Raw genomic sequence first — 23,398 nt, 5'->3', positions numbered from 1 at the left:
CGCGCCTCCGGTTTCTATAAATAACACTCCACTACCAGTCAATACCGCCGTAAAATACCTGGGAATTCATTTAGATAGTAAACTTAATTGGGGCATCCACATCTGGAAGAAACGTCTTCAACTCGGCCTAATCTACAGGAAAATGTATTGGTACATGAGTAGGAAATCAGATCTTAGCCTGGAGAACAAAATTATGATTTATAAATGTATTTTAAAACCGGTGTGGCTATATGCAGCACAAATATGGGGAACAGCAAGTAATACCAATATTCAAAAACTTCAACGGTTCCAATCAAAAGTGTTGCGCCAGATCTGCAATGCCCCTTGGTATGTTACGAACCAAAGATTGCACCACGACCTACAGCTACCAACAGTTAGCGAAGCAATATCTGCTGTAAATTCTAGTCACAAGACCAGACTATCCTGCCATCCAAATCCACTCGCCACGGACCTGCTCAACATTTCTCATGAAAGACGATTAAAAAGACCTGACCCTTTGGACCTCCAGTACATCTGGACATCAGAGCAACAACAGAGTGCAGTGTCATAGTGCAGTGAAATAATCATGTTTTAGTTTTAGTGATTTTTTAAACTTCTTTCATATTTTTATTCATGTTCCTTAGACTTTTAATAATCATATTTTTATTGTCTGAACTGTCCACTATACTAAATTTTATCTATATATTATGTTCCAAGTAATTGTTATGTCTTATTTTAAAATTATATAATGTTATATGTCTTACTGAGTGCTCGCCAATGGGCGGCTTTCATCTGTGTTATTTTTCAATAATTATATGTATTGCTTATTGTTTGTGATCAGACAGATTGCAATAAACGTTGGATGTTAAAAAAAAAGCTGAAACTTTATACATGCTCTGATTGGGTGTTAAAATGACCTATCAATAATTGTTCAATATGGAGGTTATGGGTAAACAAATGGGTATATTAGTTTTTATTGTTGTTGAGTACAGTTTGTTGTTGTATTGTTGTATTTTATAGTTGAGTACAGAGCAACGAACTGTTAATACGGATGGAATGGCCCCGTCCCATTCAAATAGTGGAGCGAGATTACCACCAACATACAAGAGAGAGGTCCTAGAGAGCGACAGAGAATGTGCTGGAAAATTTGACAGGCCGTGTAATTTGAGTTGCCTATATAAAGCTAAGGCCTCTGGCTGATTGACAGTACATATTTCAAAATTTAAACACTTTTTTGTATTTAGAGGGTGAATAGAGTACAGAGTGCCATACTTGGTGTTTAAATACTTTTCAGAATTGTTATTTGTATTTATCAAAAAAAATATCTACTTTCCTGAAGTATTTGGGAGTTGAATAATTTTGAAACTATTTAAATACTAAATTAGTGTTTTACATAAAGTGTAGAAGTCCTTGATTATGTTATTATGTTACTTTTATATTTAGAATTTTATAAGAATTTTATCAATAATTTTACATAGGTATATACAATTTATTCTATTGTAACTAAACTCCCACAATGCATAAACACTTTTAGGTACAGCCAAACGGTTCCAACAGGTCAATTAAGGGTAATAAATTTGCTGAATTAATATTAGTTTTACGACTTCAGATAATGTACGTGTTAATATAGATTTCAATCCTCTACAAATAGTCTCTCATTTCTTTTGATGTAAAATATTTATTACTACAATCTTCAACTACCGTTTACCACTATCAATTATTATTTGTTTGTTTACGAAAGATGGCGATTATCTTCCCTCTTTCCCTGGCTATTGCTCTCATCCTGACCGCATTAAATCCCTTCATTTGTATTTATATACGTCAGAACTCTCTTTTTCATTAAAAAAAAGTACTGGTTTTAGTCTTTGTTTCTGGCATATTCTATTTTGTAGGTTCTGGAACTGCGCCATGATATATTTAATAATTATAAGTAATTTTATTGTGTATCAATTAATGACAATGACAAAAAGACAGATTAAAACCAGTACTTCTTTTAAAGAAGAAGAGAGTTCTGACGTATTTAAATACGAAAAAGTATTTAAATTTGGAAACACTGAATACAGCCCTGATACCAAGTTAAAATATGAGGTCCATTTCTCCGATTTAAGTTGATATAGACAACTGAAATTAATACACGGCCTGTCAAATTTTCCAGCACATTGTCTGTCTCTTTCTAGGACATCTCTCCTGTATGGTGGCCGCATTAATTTTCTTCGTGCCTATTCCATCCGTATTGACAGTTCATTGGTACTTACAGAGACAAGTTTAATACAAGTTTTAATTATCAATATCTCACTCAATTTTTGTTGTACAAAATATTTTCGCAATCCGCCTTATTGTGAATTTAAGAATGTACAGCTTCATTTATAAGCATTTGTTCGTCTCTCCGATGCTAGTCTTTCTATTATGAAGAAAATGGCATTTTTAGCAAACTACAAAAATTCAATATTTGATTTTAACTCCAGTTTTCTTAAAACTAATCATTCTAAGCGGGTCAAACTTCTACAATATATTAACAATACACAAATAAAGAAGACTGAATAAGATAAATGACTATTTAGGTTAATAATTAGGGGGTTTTTCCGCTCACTTTCTCGCTGAAAAACATAGGGACTGACTTTCTTTTCATCATAAGTCACCCAATTTTTGTAAAGACTTCCTTTTTATTTTTTAATATAGACCTCTTGAAACACCTTATATTAGTTTTAATAAGTTATCCTCGAAAAATGCATATTTTCCCGTCCTTTAACACTGAAACTACAAAATTTGACGTTTGACGAACAACAGCTAATCTATATAAAGTATAGCTCGGTTACTATTGGTCTTAAAAAAACAAAAGTAAACCATATTTGATTAAGTGGTTAGCGGTGTCTAGTCGGACAAACTTTGATGTACGGGAACACTGAAACAGGGGGAGTTTTAATTGTGGAACGTGATTTTAATTGTGAAACTTGTCATCCTGACAAGTTTACGCTTGTGAAACTAGTATGTTGTTTTTAAGTTTAATCAATAGCAAACTTTATATTAATATGTACGAATGAAAAAAATGTATGCTCACCTAGTCCATGTGATGAGACCGCTCCCGTCTGGAAAAATTTCTGATTCGGTTTCTTTGTGGATTCCTATTCAAAAATGTCCCCTTTAAACAAATCTGAAGGGTGCCGGGCGGAATTTTTGGGCAGAAATTGTTTATACCCTATTCCACGAACATACGCCTGTTTTGGATTACTTCGACAACGAATATTTTACTGTGCAAAATAAGAAGAACGAAAGTAAATTGCAAATTACATTGTTGTTTATTGGAATAAATATTAGCGCCATTTACTTTCGTACTTCTTATGTTGCACAGTAAAATATTCATTGTCGAAGTAATCCAAAACAGGCATATGTTCGTGGAATGGCCCATAAACAATTTTTTTAAACAAATACAAAGATATTTTTTTTTTGATCCGGCCATATATTTTTAAGTTTTGTGGGTAATTCTAAACAAGAAAGGTATCTAATAAACTTTCTCAAAAATTGATAGTTTTCGAGTTATAGGCGATTAAAAATCTGAAAAATGCGAAAATACGCATTTTCGAGGCCTGAAAACTCATATTTAAATTAGCATTTTGAGGTTGCCAGACACTTAAATTGAAGTTTAGACATTCAGCTTACAGATTCTGAAGAGTGATTGCGTCTAACCTTAATTTATATTGTTGTTTTTTAATTGTTAAATATGCGTGTTTATCCGATTTTTTTGCCGGTGCGGCGAGCTCTATTTCAAAAATCTCCTATTTTCCTCCGAAAAATATTTTTTCTAGATTCTTTGGACTGTTCCAAATAAAATAACTTTCTTGACATTTTTCTAAAAAATTAACAGTTTTAAAGTTATAAGCGATTTAATACCCAAAAATGCGTTTTTTTGTCATTTTTCGGATTTTAAATCGCTTATAACTTTAAAACTATTAATTTTTGAGAAAAATGTCAAGAAACTTATTTTATTTAGAATATATCAAAAAATATTTTTCGGAGGAAAATATGAGATTTTTGAAATAGAGCCCGCCGCACCGGCAAAAATATCGGATAAACACGGAATGTTTAATCTTCAATTTAGGTATCCGGCAACCCAAAAAATACTAATTTAAATATGAGTTTTTAGGCCTCGAAAATGCGTATTTTCGCATTTTTCAGATTTTAAATCGCCTATAACTCGAAAACTATCAATTTTTAAGAAAAATTACAAGATACCTTTCTTGCTTATAATGACACAAAAAACCTAAAAATATATGTTCCAGAGCAAAAAAACGTAAACTTTTGTATTTGCTTAAAAAAATTTGTTTAAACAATTTCTGCCCAAAAATTCCGCCCGGCACCCTTCAGATTTGTTTAAAGGGGACATTTTTGAATAGGAATCCACAAAGAAACAGAATCAGAAATTTTTGTTAGACGGGAGCGGTCTCACCACATGGACTAGGGCATTCTAATAAATCCGACCCGAAGAATATGTCAAAAATGACAGGAATTATATTGGTGGTAAATTGCAGTCTGATTTTTGCATGAGAGTTTAATGAAAGGGTAACAAATTAATTGGAAGTTCTGTCCGACAAAATACATGGAACGTTTTCATAGTCTGACGTTCCAAACCTATAACCTGTTCCACACTTAAAACTTGGCCTGTTCTAGTGTTCCCATACATCAAAGTTTGTCCAACTAGACACCGAAACTATTAACAAATATTCAGCTTGCTATTAATAAACTTTGTTTTGGTACGTGGGATCCAGGCCTAATACTTCTTCTTCTTCTTTCCTATAATCCTTAGTGCCCTTCAGGGCGTTGGATGTCTGGTTCCGCCTTTTATTCATTTCTTCCAATCGCTTTTATTGGTGGCCAGGTTCTTCATATCTCTCATACTCATGTGTCTCCTTTCACCTATATCCTGGATCTGGTCCATCCATGTCTTCCTCGGCATCCCTTTTTTCTTTTGTTTCCCATTTTGTCTTCATGTACCTTCTTTTAAGTCTTTTTTGCTCCATTCGTTGTATGTGTCCAAACCAGCTTAATTATTTGTTTTCGATCTTCCTCATCGGTTCTTTTTCCAGCTCTCTTCTTATATCTTCATTTCTGGATCTATCAAACTTTTTAACTCCGGCTATTCTTCTCATGTATTTCATCTCGGTCGCGTTTATCATTGATTCATGTTTCTTTTGCACAATCCATGTTTCCGCCCCATATGTCATTATCGGATTTACTATGCTGATATATACTCTGAGTTTAGTTTTGTTGTTTATTTCTGAATTTCCAAAAATTGTATTATTTAAAGAGTAATACAGGTAAGTTGCCTTCTTCAGTTTATTACTTATTGCCAAGTCCGTCTTCCCATCATCTGTTATTATATTTCCCAAATATTCAAAAGTAGATACGTGTTCCATTACTTGTTCCCTTACTATTATATTAGTATTCACGAAAGTTCAATGAAAGGGTAACAAATTAATTGGAACTTCTGTCCGACAAAATACATGGAACGTTTTCATAGTCTGACGTTCCAAACCTATAACCTGTTTCACACTTAAAACTTGCCCTGTCCTAGTGTTCCCGTACATCAAGGTTTGTCCGATTAGACACCGAAGCTATTAAAAAATGTTCAGCTTGCTATTAATAAACTTTTTTTGGTACGTGGGATCCAGGCCTAATACTAGTACCAATTATTTCTACTATTTATAGACCTGGGCATTTAGCACTAAAATCACCGGAATAAATCGATTTCTAAATACAGCACCTAGAGACTTGCAGCTTTTTGTATTGTGTTCAGGATGATATCAGGAAAAAAGTCTATTATACAAAAATGGGTGGAAATGCACAACTGCGTTTGAGGTCTATAGAAACAAAACCTGCTAGATCAATTTGTTGGTATCCGGGATTTCTCAATCAAAGGGGTATCAATAAATATCATAAAAAGGCACATAAATTTGTCATTTTTCTGCATGGTACTTAAATTTTCAGAAATTTGTACTTACCCGTAGACCCGTTACCCTAGACACCCGGAACACCTGGTTCCTAGGATAACGTCATCTCCTAGAGTTTCGAGCGATTTCGGCACTAAATTGATGCAAACAGATTACACTAGGTCGTTTAGGGGCTACTAAACACGAACATGTAATCAGAACTGACCCCCGGAGTACCTGGTGCCCATGGTCACTGCTAAGGTGCGTCATCGTCCGGAGTTTTGAAGGTTTTCGTTCTTGAATGTATGCAGATAGCTTACCAGGCGGATTTTGGGGTCGCTGAATACGAATTAATACATCAGATCCGACCCAAGGGCCACCTGGTGCCCACGGTAACTGTTAAGGCATGTTATCTTCTGGATATTGGAGGGTCTTTGGGCACCAAGTGCACCGGAAGTCATTTCTGTTGGCGTTTTCTTATTCAGCGATTCCAAAATCTCCCGAGTAATCTATTTACATTAATGTAGTGCCGAAAACCCTTGAAACTTCAGATGACGTGCCTTAGCAGTCAACCTGGGCACCAGGTACTTCAGTGGTCGATTTTGAAGGTGTATTCGTCTTTAGCGGCCCCAAAAAACTCCAAATAACAAAGTCTAGCTCTTATTATACTTATTTTGACATGTTTATGCACTTTTGAATGCATTTTATGCACAATTCAACTATGAATTTCCACCCATTTTTCTGTAGTAGACTTTTTTCCTGACATCATCCTGATCACAATACAATAAGTTGCATGTCTCTATGTGCTGTATTTAAAAATCGATTTATTTTGTGCTAAATGCTCTGGTCTATTATTAGGTCAGGGTAATAAGACAAAAATATACCCTGTTCGTGACACTTCAGCAGCCAGGGTACTGACGCGTTTTTTCGACAGGTAATACATATAGGAACAAATTATAACTATTTCCTGCTTAGGATCTGGCGGCCATTTTTATTTATAAACAATTAACTGTCAAAAAATGGCACTTTCCCATTTTTTTTTTCAAATCAACGGAAAACAGTGAAACTTATGATTTTTTTATTACAAATATCTTCGAGATTATGGAAAAAGCTTTAAAATGACGTATTACAAAGTTTGATATACTCACTTATTGTTAATATAATTGCGAAAAAAGTCGGAATTGCAAAAAAAATATTTTCTCAATAACTGTTGTAAAAATTAGTGTACAGCTTTGAAATTTTTGTCAAATGAGGGGTCTTTTGCGCTTAATATGTGATAAAAATTTCAAAGCGATTCATTTCATTGTTTAAATTTTATTCAAATTGTTTATCCCAGAGAGCATTTTTTTGAAATAACATAAGTCAGTAAAAATGACCATAGAACCATTCCACAGGTGTCAAGTGAAAGAGCATGAGCTACATTTTCAACTTGGATTAAAAAGGTGAATAAAAGATGCATTTATTAGTAATAAATAATTATGCAAAAGTATCGTCAATTTTTCTTTATAAACTTTTTGAATAACTTTTTCCAAAAAAATTAACTTCTTTACCATGTTTTAAGTGCACAACTACCAAGCAATATTATCTATATCATAGTTGATAAAAAATTGTAATAAATATGTATAATTTCTTATACAACAAAATAAAAAGTTTATAAGGAATGATTTACGATACTTTTGCATAATTATTTATTACTAATAAATACATTTTTATTCACTTTTTTTAAACCAGTTTGAAAATATAGCTCATGTTCTTTCATTTGACACCTGTGGAATGGTTCTAACGTCATTTTCTTCTGACTTATCTTATTGCAAAAAAATGCTCTCTGGGATAAACAATTTGAATAAAATTTAAAAAATTGAATGAATCGGTCTGAAATTTTATCACATATTAAGCACCAAAGAACCCTTACTTGACAAAAATTTCAAAGATGTACACTAATTTTTGCAACAGTTATTGCGAAAATAATTTTTTTGCAATTTCGACCTTTTTTCGCAATTATATTAACAATAAATGAGCATATCAAACTTTGTAATACCTCCTTTTAAAGCTTTTCCATAATCTCGAAGATATTTTTACTAAAAAAACCATAAGTTTCCCTGTTTTCCATTGATTTGAAAAAAAGTGAAAAATGTCATTTTTTGACACTTAATTGTTTATAAATAAAAATGGCCGCCAGATCTTATGCAGGAAATAGTTACAATTTGCTCTTTATAGGTATTGCCTGTCGAAAAAACGCTTCAGTACCCTGGCTGTTCAAGTGTCATGGAAAAAAACCTTATTACCCTGGATTATATAATCAGTTTTTAATTGTGTTAATTTTTACAGGAGAAGCGTCCGATACAAATTACAAATAATCCAGACAGCATTTGCGAAAAGGTCATAACTCATTACGCACAACTAATTAATTCAGGAAGATTCCAGAAGTTTGACTATGGATCAGCCGGAAATCTGGTGGCATATAACAGCGCTACACCACCCGAATATCCATTGAGTGATATTAATGTTCCAGTTACATATATTGTTTCAGATAATGATTGGTTAGCAGAAAAATCCGTAAGTCAATCAAACAAAATAATTGTTACTCTGGGAAAATTAGAAAAATACAAAGAAAAGTTATTTACCAGCAATTTTATTGCAGGAATCGAATCTTGTTCAATTATTGCTCTATAACTTAGAAGATTTTAACGTTGCACCAAAAACACTTAAATAAAAATTCACCGCAAATAAATTCTGTATAGCGGCATGTCTTTTCGGATTTGCTTCGACGAAAGTTTTCCTCGGAAAATGCGGATTTTTCCAACAAAATCTTTAATTTTTAACAAAAATTTTAGGTAGGTAATTATTTATCAATAATTAAATAACTTCGAGACATAAAAGCTTTTTTGGTTATATTATAGATTATATTTCCAGACGCCGTCGGCCGGTAGAAATTAAACGAACCATTTAGCAAAAATTAAATTTTTAATTAACAATTTACGGTCCGATCATTATAAGATCGGATATCGCATATAGAAGAGAAATGCATTATAGCAAATACTTTGTTTCAGCAACCTAAAAGACGACTATATACCTGGAAATCTCCAGCTGATCAAGAGGGAAAGATAGTCAGAAATCAAATTGACTACATTATCATTAACAGAAGGTTTAGAATCAGTATTACATCTGCAAAAACATACCCAAGTGCAGACGCAGCAACTAACCATAATCTGCTCTGTGCTGGATTCAAACTAAAACTAAAAAGAATAAAAGCCCCCACAACGCAGAAGAAACCTAATACTCGACTCCTAAGAAATGCCGTAAAAACAGATGAGTTCGGAAATAAGATAAATCGTGAGATTAAAAAACAGTTAGAAAGATCTGGACAAGAAAATATCGGTCAAAATCTAGATATCATGAATTCCGCCATGGTCACCATAGCAAACGAAGTTTTGAAACCAGAAAAAGACCCAATAAAGAAAAAGGATTGGATGACCGATAAAATACTAGACCTTATTCAACAAAGAAGGAATTGGAAAAACAAAGACGAGATTCGGTATAGAGAGATATATCGACAAATAAGATACGAGGTTAAGCGAGCAAAAGAGGACTGGATGGAACAAAGATGTCGTGAAATGGAAGAACTACAAAGAAAACATGACGAGTTTAATATACATAAAAAGCTTAAAGAAATTACCTACACTCAGAGAAAAAGAACTCCTCACTTTATGAGAAACTCCAAAGGTAAAATAATTCTCGACTTGGATGAAAAAAAGGAAGAATGGACTAACTATATAAAAGAGCTCTTCCTGGATACGAGGCCACCACTTAACACCACAAAGTATACGAATACTGGTCCTAGTATTTTAAAAGCGGAAGTAGAGAAAGCCATCAAACAGAGCAAAAATGGGAAATCTCCAGGCCCTGACCAAATACCATCAGACTGGCTCAAACTTCTGGATGACGACAATGTCTCACAACTAACAAACATTTATAACCATATATACGAGACTGGCATGATGCCACAGATATGGTTAGAGTCTACATTTATTCCACTCCCAAAAAAGCCTAATACATCATCATGTAAAGACTTTAGACTAATTAGTCTCATGAGCCACTCTCTCAAGCTACTTCTTAAGATAATTCTTAATAGAATCAAGCAGAAATGTGAAGAGACAATGGGAAACAAACAATTCGGTTTCAGAGAAGGATTGGGAACAAGGGAAGCTTTGTTCTCAATGTTAACATTACTTCAACGATCATGGGAAGTACAGAAACCAATTTACGTCTGCTTTATAGATTTTGAGAAGGCGTTTGATAGAGTTCAACATGATAGGTTGTTTGAATATCTAGAAATGATTGGAATAGACGATAAAGATCTGAGACTTTTACAACATCTATATTGGAATCAAGAAGCTTCTATTCTGGTAGACGGCAAAGAAACAGACAAAATTTGCATTCAAAGAGGTGTCAGACAGGGTTGTGTGTTATCCCCAACTTTGTTTAACGTATACTCAGAAATAACTTTTAATGAAGCCTTGGAAGGACAATGTGGAGTTCGAATCGGGGGAGAATCTATTAACAACATCAGATATGCAGACGACACCGCGATCATGGCTGAAAATATCGAAGATCTTCAATTCCTTATAGATCGAGTCACTAGAGAATGCTCCAATAACGGACTTAACATAAATGCAACAAAGACAAAGTTACTTGTGGTAAGTAAACAAGACGTCGGCCCTATGCAACTAATTGTCAATGATGAATCAATAACAAAAGTTAACCATTTTAAATACCTAGGATGTTGGATAAACGAGACACTAAATCCGGATGAAGAAATTAAAACTCGTATAGAAATTGCAAGAGGAGCATTTATGAAACTTAGATCTATTCTGAGCAACTCTCGGCTGAACTTACAACTAAGAATCAAGTTCCTAAAATGTTATGTGTATCCTGTATTACTATATGGCTGTGAAACTTGGATCATGAAGGTTAACATGATGAACAAATTAGAAGGCTTTGAGATGTGGTCGTATCGTAGAATGCTCAGAATATCTTGGGTTCAACGCATTTCAAACAGAGAAGTCTTAAACAGAGTAGGTCAAGGCGAAGGTGACTTAATGAAGATGATAAAAAAGAGAAAACTTGAATATCTGGGGCATATAATGAGAGGTAGCAGATACAGGATGCTGCAGTTAATACTCAATGGAAAGATCGACGGAAAAAGGGGAATTGTTCGAAAGAAATATTCATGGCTCCGAAACCTTCGTCAATGGACTGGCTTATCAGCAGATCAATTGTTACATGCCGCACAAGATCGAGAACGATATCGGCAAATTGTTATGGAAGCTACCCACGCCTAAAAATTTGGGCACGGTACTTAAAGAAGAAGAAGGTCCGATCATAACCATAATAATTATAATATTCCAGAATAACTATGAATTTGGTATAAAAAGGCACCATTCCTATTTAACATATTTTACAGAATTGAAATTGGACAATTTGATCGGCCTCATATCAGGGATGTTTTGAAGTTATAAAAAATTTTTTGGCTTATAAACAAATTTTTCAGCAAGTATTAAATTAAATATAATTAGGAAAACGGTATTGGACGGGGTGTGATAAAACGCTTGTCTTAAGGGGATCGGTACAAAATTTAGGCTCTTATGCTATTTATATGCATTCATTTTTTTCGAATCCTGAGAAAACTAATACGTATTTTTGAAAAATTTAAACGCAGAATGAAAGATTGCATTACATGAAAAATTCTATGATATTTAGTTTAATAAGCTACAGGGGTGACAAAAAAGGAAAAAAATGTGTGATTTTTTTCCAGATAAGAGGTCCGGATAAAAGGTCCGGAGAATCCAATAAGAGTCGAAAATCTTCGATTCAGAGTGCTGGACTGCGCTCCGTATTCTAAGTGAAAAATAAGATTGATTTGCTTTCGCATTGCAACTGAATAAAAATGAAATTTTTATATTATTTTTATATTGGTCTTATATTTAAAACTAGGTCCATTTTCCGTTGGAATTTACCAGCTGAACAGACGGGGTCGTGAATTGTACGTTTTTGAATTCCCTCTTGTCTTCTTCGCTTCAGCATCCATCTGGCTTCCAATTTTTAGAAGCCATGGAGGTGTCACCAAGGAAATGGACCAATAAGTTTTCAATTTAAAAATCTTTTAGTAATATTTTTAATATTTTTCAATATTATAAATGTTGCTATTAGGATTGAAAACTTTACCTTTCAATTGCCAGATGACGCTAGTCGCTAGTCATCTAATCCATACACGTCAGTTGCAATGTGGGGTTAAGCTTTCATTGTTGGTCACTTCGAGTATGGAGAAGCAAGCCTACGTCTCTCCGATGAGACTCCAATAGTGTTCCCAAATGCAAGACCAAGACGAGACTTGGACAGTCTTGGTCTTGGTCTTGCACCAGTACACCTGGTCTTGGTCTTGGTCTTGGTATTGCACTCCCAGTCTTGGTCTTGGTCTTGGTCTTGCAGCAAGAGTCTTGCAAGTCTCGCAGTTACCCACTAGCATATTGCTATTTATTAATAAACAACTCACATTAGGTGGGTTTGAACCCACGATCTAAACTATCCCCGCCTATACTCTAACTGACTGGGCTATCTACCATGTCCCACGGGAGTTAGTCTGTTTCTTAATAAACGTTTGCATTTAATAACCTGACATGTGCTAAAACATGGGATTGATGGACTCTCACATTAAGTATATGAAATGAAATGGAATAAAAGAGTTCTACAATTTGTAGCCATTACTGTACCGCCATTAAGAAGAACAAAAAAATACACTTTCTTCAAATAAAGTATTTTATCCGATGCCTAGGTTTTGTGTCATTTTGGAAATACTAAAATTTTTTATATCATTAGTAGTTCCAAAATGACACAAAATTTAGGCATCGGATAAAAAAGTTTATTTGAAGTGTATTTTTTTGTTCTTCTTAATGACGGTACAGGCTCGTTTTTTTAATATTGTATGTAATTACAGAGTAATTTCCACATATTAATATATTTTTCAAATTGGGCTCTGTACCGCCATTCTTTATTATATTACGAATATGTACGTGTGGCAAATAACTCGAAAAAATATTCAAAATTACAGCCACAATCTTGGAACGCGTTTTCGCTACCTGTTGATCGCTACTGTTTCCTCTTAAGTTATTAAGTAATGCTCAAAATCTCAACTGATTTCTTAAATGTTGTAGATATTCCAAATAACTCTAAACTGTTGCTGTGCTCATTGGCAGTTCGCAAAATTCTTGTAATGGGTTCGTTTTGACCGTAATTTGTATTGTGAAATGGAATGTTGAAGATCCCAGTGTTACGAGTTCTTCTAGTATTAACATTGGAACTTATTAAACTTAGTAACTCTGGATCTTGAATATCTCCATTTATAATTTTAAAAAGGATATAAAACATAATCCTGCTCTAATGGCGTATTCGTTTTCAGCAACTTAGTCCAGTCGGGTTAGACGAATAACAGGCCTAATCTTGCATTAGGAGCTGCCCCAAATTTTATTTTTCTAATCTTTAGGAAAGGTCAATATTAGTAAAAATTTAAAATCTCGACTGAATTCCACCGTTGCGTTAGCCGCCATCTTGATTTAAAACGAGAACCGTCTTTGCTCAATATCTCCGCCATTTTCAATTTTTTGACAAAAAGTGTAGAAACTGAAATTGTTGAAAATACGATTTTCTCTAATTTCATTTATTTTAATTTTTTTCGTGCGGTCGATATTTTCCGAGTTATGAGGGGAAAATAGTGACAGTTGGAGCATAATTATTGAATTATTGAATTATCTCGTTTATTATTAGTTTAACAACAAATATGTACCTGTACAAAAATGAAGAGAATTAAATTCTACACAATTTTCATCTGTTTAATTTTTTTGCTAAAATTAATATTTAAGGTAGTACGTATGCGGTAATGGCGCGAGCGTAAGACCGGATTGATTTTATAGCAATTGTTTTTGTTCAATATCTACTCCATTTTCAACTAAAATTGTTCAAAATATAATTTCCTACAATTTCTTTTTAACAATTTTTTTCATGCGGTTGATATTTTACAAGTTACATGGGAAAATAGTAAAAAGTGGTGGGGGGGGGAGCCTAATTATTGAATTGAATTTTGTATCCGAGCTGCCCCAAATTTTATAATTATATCCTTTAGGAGAGATCAATAATAGTGTAAATTTAAAATCTCGACTGAATTCCGCGGTTGCATTAGCCGCCATATTGATTTTAAATGAGAACTGTTGTTGCTTAATATCTCCGCCATTTTCAACTTTTCGATATAAATGGTGGGAAAGAAAATTGTTGGAAATGCAATTTCCTTCAATTTCTTTGGCACAATTTTTTTATACGATCAATATTCTCCGAGTTAAGGGGGAAAATAATGGAAGCGGAAGGGAAGCATAATTATTGAATTGTCTCATTTATTATTAACTTTACGACATAATTGTACATAAAGAACAATAAAGACAATTTATATTTTACACAATTTTTGAAACTTCCAATGAAACATCAACCAAACTAAGTATATAAAAGACATAAAAAGACATTATATACATTAAGTTCACTTCATTTTATTAACTAGCGGGTTTTATTGGTTGAATTTGTTTGTCGATATTTTAAGTTTTATGTAAGTATTTTGTCGTGATGTCCCAACAATTTTTTTTTTAATTTTGGACCCTGTTGGGGGAATTTTCCCATTTCCCCCCTTGTAGACCCGCCACTGGTTCTCTCGAAAAATTGTAGTAAATCGTAATTGCAACAATTTCAGTTCTTACACTTTTTGTCGAAAAGTTGAGAATGGCGGGGATATTGAACAAAAACCATTGCTAAAAAAACCAATCAGGTCTTACGCTCGCACCTTTACCACATACGTACTACCTTAAATATTGATTTTATCAAAAAAATTAACGGCGTCAAATTTGTACAAAATTTAATTCTCTTCATTTTTTTATAGGTAAATATTTGTTGTAGAACTAATAATAAACGAGATAATTCAGTAATTCAATAATTATGCTCCAACTGTCACTATTTTCCCCTCATGACTCGGAAAATATTGACCGCACGAAAAAAATTATAATAAGTGAAATTATAGAAAATCATATTGTCAACAATTTCAGTTTGTACACTTTTTCTCAAAAAATTTAAAATGGCGGAGATATGGCAAAAACGGTTCTCGTTTAAAATCAAGATGGCGGCTAACGCAACAGTGGAATTCAGTCGAGATTTTAAATTTATACTAATATTGACCCTCCCTAAAGATTAGAAAAATAAAATTTGGGGCAGCTCCTAATCCAAGGTCAAATGCTATCCCGACTCGGCTAACTCCAAAAAGCCATGAGTAATGCATTCGTATCAAATTAATGCCAAAAACTCTCGAAACTCGAGAAAATAACCTTAGCCACAAGGTGCCCCGTGGGTCGGATCTGATGGTATATTAGCGTTCAGCGACCCCAAGTAGCCATGAGTAATCCGTTTTTATCAATTTAATGCCGAAAACCATCGAAACTCAGGAAAAGGACTTGCCGTAGGCACAATGTTATTCGTGGGTCGGATCTGATAGTGTATGCATGTTTAACAACGCCATAAAACTAAGAGTAATCCATACGCATCAATTTAGTACCGAAACCTCTCGAAACTCTAGAAGAAAACCTGTCTTAGGCACCAGGTGCTCCTGTGTCTCTGCTGATCACTTATTCGTGTTTAGCAACCCCAAAATCCCATAACTAATCCGTTTGCATTAATGTAGTACCGAAGACCCTCGAAACTCCAGGAGCCCCTTTCATTGACCTTGGAAACCAGATGCTCCGTTAGTCGGTTCTGGTGGCATATTCGTTTTTAGCGATCTCAAAAAATCCTCCAGTAATTCATTTGCATCAATTAAATGCCGAAAACCATTGAAACTCTAAAAGATGACTTCCTTTGCAGTGGCCCTGGCCACCACGTACTCCGGAGGTCAATTCTGGAGGCATATTCGTGTTTAGCGATCCCAAAAACACGAGTAAACTGTTTATATCAATTTAATGACGAAAACCCTCGAAACTGTAGAAGTTGACGTCCGTTGAAGGTCAAGGTCAAAGTAGAGGTTGCCATTGGATAGACAGGAAAAAATCCTAGACTATTAGTACTTTTCTTTGATCCAAACTTCTACATGTTGCCAGACAACCAGTAACTCAGGGAATTGGAATGCACAGTAAATCTTATAATTTTCCGAGTTTGTGCCGCTATATCTTGAATATCCTCCATACGATCAAAATGTGCCCATGAGAACTATTCATCACAATACTTTAAAGAGTATTTTCTTAAAGCATGAACAAAATCCACTGGGACCTAATTTCCATATACGATGGCTTAGTGTGAAAACCTCGTATCTCATTAAATTACAATTTTACAGGAGAGGCAAAAAACTGGTTTTCTGCATATTATAACCTAAAAACAAAAACTGCCGTTACGTATTTTTAATTTGAGCACATTGAGACAAATATCTGATATTGGCCTAGAGCTAAAAGTGTGAAATGTTGCTAGTAAATTGGAAATAAAAATATTAACTATGAAAAACACGTAAATCTCCTTGCAGTATATAGAGCCTTTGCCCAAGTAACTATGATAAACACGAATATCTTGATATACGTGTTTTTCATTTCAAATGAGGTTGTGTTTATTATTATTTACGAGGTTTTCAGTTTTCGTAGCTTATTGCACACCTCCAAATACTAGGTTGATACAGTACAAATGTTTTGATTTAAGGTTCACAAAATGTTTCTGTATGCAGGACTACCTTTTGATGTTCACAAAAAACATTTCTCCAAGTCAAATCTCTCAAACAAACACTCCAAATTAAGTACCAAATTCTTGGTTATAAATATACGTGGTATTCACACTAAATCAAGAGAGCAATTATTGATATACGTGGTTTCTTTTTTTGGCTGTAGAAAATAGTCTAGTGTATTTGAATTTTTTCTAACAGCTGTAAATCGTGAGATACAAGGTTTTCAAACTAGAACCACCAAAAAGTTATTTCCAAAAAAAAAAAAATGAGATACGAGGTTTTCACACTAAGCCATCCATAAGTACTGTGCGGGGTACTTTATTTTATCTATTTTTGCAATTGTGGTGTATTAATTATATTTATGTTTCTTTCAGAATGCACTACTCGCGTATAATAAAATACGATCAGATTGTCAATGTGGATTTATGAGAGTTTCAGACACCCAATTTGCGCACGACAATTTCATTAACCATAAAGATCAGTTACTACTCCTAAATCAACGATTAGCGGCCATAATAAACAATCAATTAGATCAAATTAATCCAACTTGTCCTACCCAACAGACAATTTGATAGATGTTTTAAATTGTATTATTTTTAAAATTTATTGTTATTTATTGTAATGTAAATGAGAAGTACTTAGTTATTTTAGTAAAGTTTATTTAAAAGAATCGTACATTTTATTTTACCAATAATCCTAATCACATGCGAATTTAAATTTAAATATTCTTAAAATTAGAATTTCATTCTTATTTGGTCGGTAGAAAGACGATAAAGGAGGGTGGATCGAGATAGACCAGGAGATATCGGATGGCAGTGCAGCTACGATTTTCTGAGTCCTGCCCTTTGCAATACTGGACGGTTGAGGAGGTACTTACAATAGGGATCTTGATATTTTTTTATTTATTTATTTATTAAATATGTCTACATATAGAAACAACACATACCAAATATCAACCCTCAAATCGCAATATTTCATTTACAATGAACATTTAAAGTTGTGATCGCCAGCTATCCAACACGAAAAGCGCGGCACGCTAAGTGGCGTCACGCTGCTCGTTCCAGGATACGAGAACAAGGAACTGGCAACACTGGAAGATTGCTTGTATTTAAAATTGACAGTTCGTTGATTTAAAATCATTGTGTTTTAACGGTTAGATTTTTTTCGTGTATAATTTCTTTTACTCAAAATCGGTTATTAATTTATGGATTTCTAACCTTTGAAGTAATCAGGAAGCGACTTATAGTCGAGGAAATGAAGCTGAAAAAATGACAAAACCTCGCAATTTTTTCGTCCAGCATTGATTTCTACAAAAATTTGGGATTAGGCTTATTACAACCTCTAGTTCATTTTCTATATTGAGCTGTTGTACGCTTTTGGTTTTGTAAGGGTAAAAACTACCCCTAATTGTAAAAAATTATAAAATAACATTTTAAACTTTAATATTGTCAAAATTTGGTTCTTCTTAGTTACGTAATGAATGTTTTATGCTTTAAGATATACTATCATAATATTTTAACCCTTAAAACCACCCTTGTTGGAGATATATTTAAAAAATATACTTATCCTAAACGAATTATTTCGGCTTTCATCGATTTACATAAAAATTTGGGATTATGATCATCTCACCCTGTACTTCATATTCTATATCATGCTTAAGGGCGTTGATTATTTTTAGGGGTGTAAACTACCCCTTATTTTCAAAAATTATATAAAAATATTGTAAACTTTAATATGGGTAAAATTTGATTTTGATTTGTTAAATAATGATTGTTTTATACTTTAGGACATAATATGATAATATCTCAACCCTTAAAAACCACCCTTAATAACATTACAGTTTTTATAAGTAGATATTTTAATAGGTCTATACAGAAAAAAAAGCAGAATTAAAGAATTACAAAAACATTTATTTACACAAAAATACGAATTTACAAATACAAATACAAATACAAATACAAATAGTTTTTAAGTAATCTTCCAGTATACGAACCGGTTCTGTGGTATTATACATACATTGAAAATGATCCATAAGTGGGCTATCCGAATTTTTCGAAAAAAAAAATTCGTTTTATAAACATAGCTGCTTCATTTTTGGCGGCGAAAAGTTTTTTCAGAAATGACTTTGTAGGATTTTTGAAGAGTTATAAGACTGTGTAAACTAAATTCCGTAAGATCCCTCAGTTTTTAATTAGGGTGGGTTTAAAGGGCTCGAATAAGGGGTTGTTTGCTCGTAAATAGAGGTTTTAAACAGCAATATCTCGATAACTGTTCACTGTAATGAAAAATCTATGCACAAGGGAATTTTAGTTAATAATGAAGCTACAATTTAGTAGTCTATCATTTTTTTCGTATCTCCAGTATTTTCGGAGATATTTTGAAGTAAAAGGTGAAAAATGGTTAATTCCAAAAAATCAATTTTTCTTTAAACTCCAATTTTTCTAAAATTAGGACTTTTAAATAGGTCAAACTTTTTGGGTGTATTGATAATACAAATATAAAAGGAATTACAGAAAGGTAAAGAACAATTTTTAATCAGGAGGATAGTTAGGGGGTTGTTTGCCCTGATTTTTTCATAGAGAAAAGCAGCTACCGACTTTTTTTGATCATAAGTCGCTTAATTTTCAGACTAGAAGCTTTATATTATTTTTTTGTAAGGCTTAACTGTATTCTTTAAAAAAGAGTATTTAAGTTCTCCTCGAAAATTGCAAATTTTTTCCGTTATTTTACTTTGAATATTTCAAATTGTGCATTTGACGAAAAAAGCCAACTTTTAACATGTCGTATCTCGGTTTGTGTTGGTCTTAGCGATATTACAGAAAAATAATCTGGTTTGTGCTACCAAAAGATACAATTTTTATATTCACAGTTTTTTTGATTAAATGCATATTTTTCGAGGTATTCTCAAAAATCCCTTTAAAGAAGTCGATTTTTGAAGTTATACTTCTTTACGGGCGTAATGACGGTGAAATTTTATATGGGAAAACCTAGCGACCGGGCGCATGCGCATTATAACTTTGTTCTGATTGGATGTTCAAATGACATGACAAAAATTATCCGACTGTGCATGGTTTGGTTATAATGTATGCTTGTTGCGTTTTAAAATTTGTAGGAAGAGAAACAACAAACAAAAAGTTAGTTAATGGTTATACTGCCTTTTTAAATAGTTTTCATATTATATTTTTGGACTTATTTACATAGAAGAGATGATTGTTGCATGCCAATGTGAAAGCTCATCAAACTGTGCCTAGTATGAGTGCCGCAGATCTCGCTTATTCAAAGCTAAATAATCTTTCACTGGTAAGTGTTTTATAAATAGTTGATCAAATTTTGTTATGATATTTGAACATAGCCACTTCGCACGACGCAATTGATTGCGAAATTTATTAGTCGTTATACGGGCTCCGATACCTACCTTGAACCTACCAAAATACATAAGTAGTATGTAATACTTTTATTTTACACCTTAATATTCACCTAATATATTGTCTTCTTACCCTATGTTTTGTTGTATTTTTTCAATTCTAAATCATTTCAATTCAAAATCAAAATAATTTGATTTACATAAGTTAAAAATGTCAAAAGGTTAATCTGTTTAGTTAGACGATCTTCGCACATAATGACAAGCTGTGTCTGTAGCGCAGTTTTAATGCGGGTGAATCCCAATACAACGCAAATACCAGCCGCGTGGTAAGTTGGTTCGAATCCCAATAGAAACTTTTATTTTTTTATTTTTTTTTTATACATTTTATGATTGTAAGTATATTTCTTATATAATTTTATTTTCAGAAAATACGTATTTAGTTAAAAAATTTTCCGACAATTAATGTTCAGAAATCATTTGTGGCATTTTTAATGTGTTTGTGTGTGTTTTATTTTTTTATTATTTTAATTTTTGGCACTGTTTTAATAAAAATGTTTGAGAAGTATTAAGTATAAATTAATTTAATATTTAAATAAAATATAAATAAAAAGTATATTAATTTCGTTTATAATCATATAATCATATAATCATATAATAGAAGTATAACTTCTTACGTGCGTACAAAGTACACACACATTCTTTTTCATCGAAAAACTGTTACTTTCAAGCGCGAATAACTCAAAAAATATTAGTTTTACGAAGAAAATGTAAAAAACATTTTTTTCTTATAATTACTTTTTACATCGATTTACATAGTTAAAATGTAATAAAAAATTCCCGCCCCCGAGATGAGGTGGCAACCACCCCCAAGGTTTTAGCGTACAGCGGCATGATATAGAAAATGATCCTTGGACTATTCCCTACCCTCTGTGAAAATTCCAAGTAAATCCATGCTGGACGAAAAAATTGCGAGCCAAAATGCTTCATTTCCTCGACTATTATTACTTACTTTACTTTTCCAGCTAGCCGGCAAAGTATTTTCCCGGCTAGCATCTCTCACTTTTCTACCTGCAAATGTCAATAATATCATTTTTCTACAACCACTATTCAAAGTGCACTTTTCTGCACGGTTTTATGTTAGCAAACTTGATATTTTCTCACAGTATAAGATATTTGACATTAGTGTGCAGAAAAGTGACGTTTCTGTGCCGCAAAGTGACGTTTCTGTGCCGCAAAGTTCTTTTCTGCACAGTTGACTACCTCATTCTGAGTAACGTTATATTCTGTTTACATCCGTGGTTAAACTTTAGATAAATATATAACCTATAAGACAATTATTATATTTAACTATAGCATAGAAACTAAATTATGGATGTTACAACTGTTTTATTTTACAATTTTATTCTTATTAAACATTTTATAATTATCAAATAACCAATAAGGATTAGCAACCTGTGCAAGAGACGTCGAATGAAGTAGGTTTTGTGTAAATCCGTGACTGGATAAATATAATGTCAATAATGTGTAATAATTGTTTAAATTTAAACAAATTAAGACAGTGCATTAATTTTTTAACTGATTTCTGTGCAATTTATTTAGGTATAAGGAATTTAAATTGATTAGTAGGTATTAATTAAATACAGTTTAAAATTTATCACATAGGTACCTATTATAATTAATCGTCGTTTGGAAATTGTGATTTTTATTTTTAGGAAAAACTGTGCTTGTAGAAAAAGTATAGTGTGAAACACGTGCAGAAAGGTAATTTCTCACTCGTTTGAATTGCGGCACTCGCTTGCGCTCGTACCGCAACTTTTCAAACTCGTGAGAAATTAGTACCTTTCTGCACTTGTTGCACAATATACTATTTTCTACAACCACTATTCAAAGTGCACTTTTCTGCACGGTTTTATGTTAGCAAACTTGATATTTTCTCACAGTATAAGATATTTGACATTAGTGTGCAGAAAAGTGACGTTTCTGTGCCGCAAAGTTCTTTTCTGCACAGTTGACTACCTCATTCTGAGTAACGTTATATTCTGTTTACATCCGTGGACTACCGCATTCTGAGTAACGTTATATTCTGTTTACATCCGTGGTTAAACTTTAGACAAATATATAACCTATAAGACAATTATTATATTTAACTATAAAATAGAAACTAAATTATGGATGTTACAACTGATTTATTTTACAATTTTATTCTTATTAAACATTTTATAATTATCAAATAACCAATAAGGATTTAGCAACCTGTGCAAGAGAGGTCGAATGAAGTAGGTTTTGTGTAAATCCGTGACTGCATAAATATAATGTCAATAATGTGTAATAATTGTTTAAATTTAAACAAATTAAGGCAGTGCATTAATTTTTTAACTGATTTCTGTGCAATTTATTTAGGTATAAGGAATTTAAATTGATTAGTAGGTATTAATTAAATACAGTTTAAAATTTATCACATAGGTACCTATCGATGTCTGCTTCAGAGAAAACACTTGAATTTTTAGCTTGATATCCCACATTCTGCCTTTTCAAAAATGCCCGCAATTTTGCGTATTTACTAATATCAACATTATGCCTAAAGGTTAATACTGCTCGCAACATCGAATATCTTGACCATAATGTGGAGGCTTTACTTTGTTTGCTCATTTCACAAAAATAAGCAAGAAGTACCGTCTCAGAGGTATGCTGCACACCTTTAGCCACGCACCATTTACTGTATAGTTCATAGGTGTTTTCATACCTCTCCCTGCTTTTTTCAGGAATTATTCCTTCAGTAGCTCTCTCTGCAGCTACCCGCAGTTCTGGTGGCGTACATGCAAATTCACTATCAGACATTTTTGTAAAATAAACACAATTTGATTATATGTACAATTAATGGCGTCATGTATCGCCTAAATGTCAAATTCAACAAACTTGTTTTGTTACCTAGCAACGATCTCACAGGTTACTTAAAATAATTCATCTTATCACATAATGAAAATGGATACAGATATTTGAAACGAAATTATTATTGGTAGATTGTGAGTATTAGAAATCCATAAACTACTAACCGATTGTGAGTAAAATAGTATACAAACCTAGCGGGAACTCATTCTAGCCTCGCGTCTATAGTTGCCGCTCGGCTGAAATCGAGTACTGTCCCGCTAGGTATGTAATATACTATTTATCTGTGCTTTAACCTTCCGTGACTACGATTTGTTCAACGTGTTTTTTGACACTTTTGACTTGTTTTTACGATTATATCAAAATTGTTCGTTATGTATCTTCGCCGCCATCAGTAGCTGCCTGATTCAGGTGCCTGTTTTTAGTGTTAAAGTTTGAGTCTTTGGTGTCAAGTGATTA

At 33.0% G+C, this 23,398-nt stretch overlaps 1 protein-coding gene across 1 annotated transcript in view; it reads left to right on the top strand.

Annotated features, from left to right (window-relative positions):
• LOC126889623 (gastric triacylglycerol lipase-like) overlaps window positions 1-17,359 on the top strand; it is a 55,246-nt gene extending 37,887 nt beyond the window's left edge. The window contains exons 6-7 of the mRNA XM_050658097.1: window positions 8,232-8,459; window positions 17,064-17,359. Coding sequence (XP_050514054.1) covers window positions 8,232-8,459; window positions 17,064-17,261 — 426 coding nt within the window. The 3' untranslated portion in view covers window positions 17,262-17,359. The remainder of the gene's footprint in view (window positions 1-8,231; window positions 8,460-17,063) is intronic.
• Window positions 17,360-23,398: the final 6,039 nt, after the last annotated feature.

This window comes from Diabrotica virgifera, chromosome 8 (genome assembly GCF_917563875.1).
Source record: "Diabrotica virgifera virgifera chromosome 8, PGI_DIABVI_V3a".
NCBI lineage: Eukaryota > Metazoa > Arthropoda > Insecta > Coleoptera > Chrysomelidae > Diabrotica > Diabrotica virgifera.
The sequence above is the reverse complement of the archived record's forward strand: the minus strand, read 5'-3'. Positions and strand labels throughout refer to the sequence as shown.